General features: G+C 40.5%; 1 protein-coding gene across 3 annotated transcripts in view; it reads right to left on the bottom strand.

Annotated features, from left to right (window-relative positions):
• The window catches only part of PRELID2 (PRELI domain containing 2), a 141,335-nt gene that overhangs the window by 69,320 nt on the left and 64,095 nt on the right, over positions 1–7,920 (bottom strand). For all 3 annotated transcript variants that reach the window (XM_069102688.1, XM_069102687.1, XM_069102686.1), the window contains exon 5: positions 5,487–5,592. In XM_069102688.1, coding sequence (XP_068958789.1) covers positions 5,487–5,592 — 106 coding nt within the window. The remainder of the gene's footprint in view (positions 1–5,486; positions 5,593–7,920) is intronic.

Raw genomic sequence — 7,920 nt, 5'->3', positions numbered from 1 at the left:
AGAGAGAGAGAGAGAGAGAGAGAGAGAGAGAGAGAGAGAGAGAGAGATTTACCTGGTATTTATTTTATATATAACTAACTGATATGTACATGATACTTCACCAACAAAACCTGAACACCATGGAGAGAGATACCATGTGATTTTTGCCTGGTATTTACTAAGTACTTAATAAACACTTGCTGATCGGTTGTTTGATTGGTTGACTATAGGGAGCTCCTAGTGAGGAAATATCACCTACCAATTCAGATCAACAACTAACTTATAACCTTAGGCTCTGAAAGGGCTCTTAACTTGGGGGTCTGTAAATTTTTAAACATTTTTTATATCTATACTTCAACATAATTGATTTTTTTGTAATCCTATGGATTTTATTTTGTGCCTTCAAAAACATGATTCTAAGAGTCCTTATGCTTAACCAGACTGCCAAAGAGGTCCATGCAGGCAAAGGGAAAGAAAATATATTACCTACTACTGTGTGCTAGACACTGTGCTGAACGCTGTATAGCTATTATTCCTTCAACAACTCTGTAAGGCAGGTGCTATTACTATCTCTTCATTTTATAGGAGAAGAAACTGAGGCAGAGGTTAAGCAACTTGTGCAGGGTCACACAGCTATTAAGTCTGAGGCCAGAACTGAACTCATGCCTTTCTGACTCCATGCCCAGCATTCTATGCACTGCACCATCTAGCTACCTCCTGTACCTATGACAGTTACCTGGGGCATAGAGTCAGTAGGGATCAACAGAGAGCCTTCAACCCCACTTACTCTGATTCCAAATTGGACCCTCTCTCCACTACAACCATAATGCTGCTCAGGAAAGCATACATGCATAACACAATTTTTTGTAGCCTCTAGACATGATATTTGCTTATTTATTCTGTATCAAATTTTGTTTGTCCGTTTTTGAAAACCAGTGACATCACAGTATGAGATCCTGACTTGTGAATAAATTGGATTTAAGTGAGGCAGAGTTGCACAAAGTCATCAGCCTCACTCTTCTTCAGAGACACTGAAATCCAACAGCAAGACAAAAGTGATGATTGGCAATGACCTGGGGTGCAGGTCATTGGGTGTCTTCAATGACTGACCAAGTTCTAAGCACTCCAAAGCACCTGCTTTAGCTACCTTCATGGCTGTGGGAATAAATTGTTCTCATCCACCCATTCCACTGGAGTCTTCACATTCTTGGAGTAGACATCCCCCCACAACTCACCAGCAAGTTTGAAACCCATTGGCTACCTTCAATCTGGTTTAGCCAATCTGCTAAGACATTTTATGGGGTGTGGCCACTGAACATGGCACAGCTTCTTGGAACCACAGGTGAGAGTTAAGTGCCAGGTAGACACCAAAGCAGCCCTGAAAAGGGCTTGGCAAGGCCTCATTCCAGAGGTGCTAGTCTTCTTCAGATACCCCATGCACCTAGAGCAGGTGGGTAGAAGGGAGGTGACCAGAAGACCTGATCATGAGTCCCAGACCAACCTCCTGCCACACTGCATAAGGAGCAAAAAGTCAATGTTTGGTAGTCTCACAAACTCCCTGGATCAACAACTTCAAGGCCCCTAGGAATACACATCTCTAAAGTTAGGAAACAACTGTCTAAATAGATAGTTCTTATGTATTGGCCAGGGAGGTGGGGGGAGGGGGAGGAATCACTGCTTCATGGTCAACCTCCTGTTAAAAAGCATCTCAGAACTTTACTAGAGACAGCTAGGTGGTATAATGGCTAGAGCATTGGGCCTGGATTCAGGAAAGGCTGAGTTCAAGCCTTGCCTTAGAAACTTAGTTACTGTGTGACCCTGGAGAAGTCACTTAACTTCTCTCTACCTCAGTTTCTTCAAATGTAAAATGGCCACAATAATGATAATACCTCCCAGGGTTGTTGAGAGAGCCAAATGAAATACTTTAGTACAGTGCCTGGCATATGGAAAGAGGTTAATCCTTCCTTCCTTCCTTCCTTCCTTCCTTCCTTCCTTCCTTCCTTCCTTCCTTTCTTCCTTCCTTCCTTCCTTCCTTCCTTCCTTCCTTCCTTCCTTCCTTCCTTCCACTAGGCTTGTCCCCAGACAAAGAACATAACGTCTATATTGAAGCCCCTGTCACATCACCCTAGTGGAGACCCTCATCACTTCTCACCTAGACTAACAATAGCTTCCTAATTTCACACCCTGTCTCAGGCCTCTTGCCTTTTCAAATCCTCCCATGTGCAGCTACAACAGTAATGCTCCTCAAGTGCAAGCACCCCCCAAACACACACACACACACACACACACTCAACCAACTCCAGCAGCTCCTTATCTTCAGTGGGATCAAATACAAACTCCTCTGTTTGGCATTTAAAGCTCTGAAACCTGAACCCATTCTGCCTTTTCTGTCTGTTACACTTTACTCTCCTCCTCCAGTCTCTATACAGTACAGACAAACTGACCTTCATGCTGTTCTTCACTCACTAAATTTTATCTCCTGTCTCTGTGCCTGGAAAGATCTCCCTCCCCCTTGCACCCTCTTGGAAATCCATGTTTCCTTCAAGACATACCGTGTTTCCCCGATAATAAGACACTGTCTTATTATTTTTTGGACAGAAAAACACTAGAGGGCTTATTTTCAGGGGAGGGCTTATTTTAATGAACATTGACAGCAATTTTAATAAACAGGTAAATGTGAACAAAAAATGTACCTTTATTCAATAAGCAAATCACTGGGGAAGAACAGGATGACATGCTCACTGCTGCAGCTCTGATTGGATGCAGCTCGGAGCGCAGCGTGCGTTTCACCCGGGGGGGGGGGGAACGGTACATACAGAGGGTACCGTAATGTAGCGTGTAGCGCAAGGGATCACCTTCACTACAGTAGCAATCTCAATAAGGCTTATTTTCGGGGGAGGGCTTATTTTAGAGGAATCTTACACAGTAAGGGGAGGGCTTATTTTCGGGATAGGTCTTATTATCGGGGAAACATGGTAGCTCTGCCTCTTCTACATGATACTTTTACTAGTTCCCTCTGATAGTAATGGCCTCCCCTACAGATGACCTTGAATCCTGTTTTGCATGTGTTTTTCATACATCTATAAATGTACATGTTTTCTCTCCATAGAATGTAAGGACTTGCTGATTGGTTCACTCTTGTCTTTCTATCTCAAGCACCCAGAGCAGAGCCTGACACATAGTAGAGTCTTAATATATGCTTATTAAATTGTTGGTTGAAAACACCATTATAAGTTAAGTAGCAAGGGAACAGACTCATGAAGGCTACATGGCTTGCCCAGTCACATAGGTAACAGGTATCAGAGCTGGGATGTTAGTCTAAGTTTCCTCCTAACTCTAAGGTTTATACTCCCTCCACTACAACATACTTGCGTGTCTGTTGAGTGCTTACTGTATGCCAAGGTACTGTATCAAGATGTTAAAGCACATAGAGTACACCCTAAAAAGCTTCCAAACGAAATAAAAGCCATTAAACAATAAATAAATTAGAAGAAAGTAAGATATGAACAGGAGAAAAGCTGTACTGTTTCTAAGACATTTTGAGTCATGGAGAACAGAGAAATTTATTTGAAAGCATCGATCTCTTTAAGAACATTACTTTAGGCAGGGAAGGGAGGGAGGGAGAGAAAATTTGAAACTCAAGGAATTATGGGATTTAATCTTGTAAACTAAAAGCAATCAAATTAATAAAGACAAAAAAACAAAAACAAAAAACAAAACAAAAAAAGAACATTACTTTAAAGCTTTGAAATCATTCAAAAATTATTATGGTCTTATCCATAAAAAACATTGTAGAGTACATTGCTGATTCTATTTTCTTTCATTCATTCAACAAATATTCAGGAAACATCTGGTCTGTGTTTAGCACTACACTAGGTACTGGGAAGGATTCTTATATAAATTTTTTAAATGTCAAGTTTTAGAGACAAGACACAAATACCTGCAAAGTTAAACACTGTAGTTAAGGGTCCAATATCTGATACAGACAATAGGTGACAGGTGTAGGAAGAAATATTGCCATGGACAGTATTGGAAGTACTAGGAGAAGACTTCATGGACCTTTAGATGGGCACTGAAGACTGGGCAAGTTCTGGATAAGCAGGGAGGAGTGGAGAGAATAATATGCGAAGTGGGAATAGAATTAGCAGACAAAATAGACAGAAGGACATAGTGAATAGAAAGCCAGTCTCAAGGCCAAGAAGGTCTGGGTTCAAGTCCTGATTCTGGCAAATGTGACTATGGGAAAGTCACTTGAGCTCTCAGAGGCTTTGTGGTCTCATGACCTCATTTTGCTCTTTTAAATTATTGAGGACACTTCCTCCCACCTCAAGAGCTCTTATTTGTATAGGTTATAGTTATCAATATTTATCATATGAAAAATTAAAATATCTCATTATGAAAATAGTTTTGACTTTTGTAAGGATCTAGGGGCAACTAAGTGGTCCATTGGATAGAGTGTTGGACCTGGAGTCATAAAGAACTGAGTTTCAAAGCTAGCCTCAGATACTTATTGGTTGTGTGGACCTGGACAAGTCCCATAACCCTGTTTGCACTATTTGAACAACAACATTAAAAAGGATTTTGAGGACCCCTGGTTTTGAGAACTGTAGCTCTTTGTTGTTGTTCAATCATTTCAGCCGTGTTGTGGCCCCATTTGGAGTTTTCCTGGCAAAGATACTGGAGTGCTTTGCCATTTCCTTCTCCAGCTCATTTTACAGATAAAGAAACTAAGGTAAACAAGGGAAGAAACTTGCCCGGTCATATAGCTAGAACATGTCTGAGGTCATATTTGAACTCAGGAGGAGGTCTTCCTTATTCCCAGCCCATTGTTCTATCTACTGTACCACCTCACTTTTCTAGAAACTCTCTAAGATTGCAAGTTGCAAAGATGTCAACCTACACTGATAAGGCTACTTTCCTCACTTCATACCAATGAAGCCAAAGATCAAGTCATCACCTCTATTGTCATAGATCAAGGGTGCTCACTGCAGCATTTGTGGATGGATTTCAGGGGTTCCATGAACTTGGACAGAAAAAAAAAGATTATGCCTTTACTTCAATATAATTGGTTTCTTTCATAATTCTATATATTTTCTTTATACATTTAAAAGCATTATTCTGAGAAGTGGTCCAGGGGATTCAGAGTACCAAACAAAATCCATGGCCAAAAAAAAGAAAAAGTCAAGAATCCCTGGTATAGAGGCAATAAAATGCAAATCATGGTGGGAGATAGTGAGTAGAACCGTCTGAATTAAGCAAAGCGTTCCTGTGGGTAATTGGAGAAATAAAACTGAAAGGCTATATAGTTTGGCTTATATCAAAAAGCAAGGAGAAAGAATGAGATTTTTTTTTCTGGTCTGGACTTTTCCAGTCAGCTCCAAAGCTCACAGAATGCATGAAATCCAAAGTGAAATTATCAGAATGAATAGTGCTTTAAAGAGACTTGAATAAGGCCTCAGCAAGGTAGGAATGCCAGTGATTAGGAGAAGGAAGGGAAATAAGCTTACCTTCTGGGCGCCCTGCTTTAGAAAAGTACGGGCAAAAGTCTCTAATATGTAGTTGAGAAATCCTGCCCCAGTGATTGATATTCTGCCTCTTTGTATGAATTCTGTCCTGCAATAGAACATATCCTTCTGATGTAATTTAATTTCTCTGTACAAAGATGATACAAATTTTCAATAAATTAAAAGGATCATTTATCCTTTACTGCGTTGTAATGACACACCTTTTTTCTCCCCGACTTTGGCTTCTGATCCATCCCATGGATGCGAGACACCCCAATATATAAAGTGCTGAGTAAAAACCCTAGCGAAATGTTAACCTGTTACTGCACAGATAATGAATCTTTTCAAGTTTAGAGACTGGCTGAAGAAAACTGGGTTAAGCCATGCATTTAGGACAGACTTAATGGCACTTTTGTTCTTCTATGCTCTTTGCTACCCTTGTCTCCTTGAGTCAGGAAGCCCTTCTTCCAAAATCCCAGAGAGTTGTGGCTAGATACATAATGGCCATGCACACAGAGGGAGGTGGCTCATCCTGGGAATCTACAGATTAGAAAGTCTCAGAGGACCCAGTCCAAGGTCAGGAGAGCAATCTGAGCAGTAAGTGATAAATTTCCAATATCAGCTCCTCCTCCCTATATACCTTGTTCCTCCCCCTCCCTTCTTCATTCTCTTAATCAATTATATTGCTTAAGATCATAAAGCATAGGTGTGAGTATAGAGTCAAGATAACATTTTGCCTCTCCATCAGTTAAAATGCTGGAAAGCCCAAAGCAAGATCAAAAAGAAGGGTAAAAAAATGTTAGAAATGTTATGTTTTAAGTTTTTGAAGGGGAAAGAAGGGAAAAGGATAAGCATTTGTATAGTGCCTACTATGGGGCAGGAATTGTGCTAAGTGCTTTCGCAAATTTCAACTCATTTGCTCTTTCAACAACCCTGTGAGATAGATGGTATTATTATATTCATTTTGCAATTGAGGAAACTGAGGCAAAGAGGTTAAGTGACTTACTCAGTCACACACTTAGTATGTGTGTGAGATCAGATTTGAATTTAAGTGTTCCTGACTCCAGGTCTAGCACTCTAACCACTGTCTGTATATAAGGAAGGTTCAGAAGCCCCTGTTTTTCCTTCTCGCTGCTTTCTCTGTGGTCTTGGTACCTTGGGAGGCCCAAAGTCAGAGACCCCAGAGGCCTGGCAAGGCGTTCCCCTACCAGAGTAACCCAGGAGTTCACTTCAGCAGTCATGTTCCCGTACGTTATGAGACCAAGAGACAGCTAACTGTACCCAAATTTCATTCCGATAATTTGATCTCAAATAGTAGATTTTGTGTATGGGTCATCTTCCATACTTCTTACACAGTCACTAAATCACTCATTTAGAGAGCATTTGCTGCTACATAACAGGGAAGTTTAATAAACTCCTTAAACTCTCCCCTTCCCAACTCATGCATATTACTTCAATTGTGGATTTTTTAATAAGATTTTAAATCCAGGCAAAAACTTTCTTATCCAAGTTGTTTTTTTTTAATAGCTTTCTTCCAGGAAAATGGCATATTAACATGAACTTTAAAATTCCTGATGTCTGGAATCTTTTTTTTTTTTCTTGTGGAGTAGAGGGGGAAAGAGAGCCACTGCTCTACAATCTTCTTCACTGTTCCACTAATAAGTTCTAACTGCATCAAAAGAACTCCTCAGAGGTTAGGAAGAAGCATTGAATGATATTCCCCTTTTATTTTTGTCCCCTTCTGAAACTATCTCTATGGCACCTATCACTGTCATCTGGCTACGTGTCCATTAAAAAACAATTAAAGGGGTGGCTAGGTGGCGCAGTAAGTAAGAGCACCGGCCCAGGAGTTGGGAGGATCCGAGTTCAATTCTGGCCTCAGACACTTAACACACACACACACAAAATCTAGCCGTGTAACCGTGGGCAAGTTACTTAACCCCAATTGCCCTCCAAAAGGAAAAAAAAAAAAAAAAACAACTAAGACATTGATGAGTTTACAAGCCTTCAAAAAAGCATCTTGGGTTAATAGAAATGAATTGGTGACATAGGGAATGAAAGATTACCATTCTCCTGAGTCATTTAGACACCTTTCTCCCCAAAATTTTATTTTCAATCAAAAGAGGTAGAAGGGGATATCTGTAGCTTTCCCTCTCCTTTAACATGGATAAGAGAGAAAATAAAAGGCACATTTTCTGGTAATGTACATTCACAGTGAAGACATTTCTGGTAACTTTTTGGATCCAAAAAGCTTTGGTATCATGGTCTAAATTGTCCCTGTAAGCCCCAGATTGGACTCTTTCCACTGAGAGTAACAGCCTATGCATTCTGATTCACAAGGCAGTCTTCAAAACTCATCTCTCTCTCTCTCTCTCTCTCTCTCTCTCTCTCTCTCTCTCTCTCTCTCTCTCTCTCTCTCTCTCTCTCTCTCTCTCTC

Source organism: Petaurus breviceps, unplaced genomic scaffold (assembly GCF_028583685.1).
Source record: "Petaurus breviceps papuanus isolate PSGF00001 unplaced genomic scaffold, PetGlider_PUasm1.0 551, whole genome shotgun sequence".
Classification (NCBI taxonomy): Eukaryota; Metazoa; Chordata; class Mammalia; order Diprotodontia; family Petauridae; genus Petaurus; species Petaurus breviceps.
The sequence above is the reverse complement of the archived record's forward strand: the minus strand, read 5'-3'. Positions and strand labels throughout refer to the sequence as shown.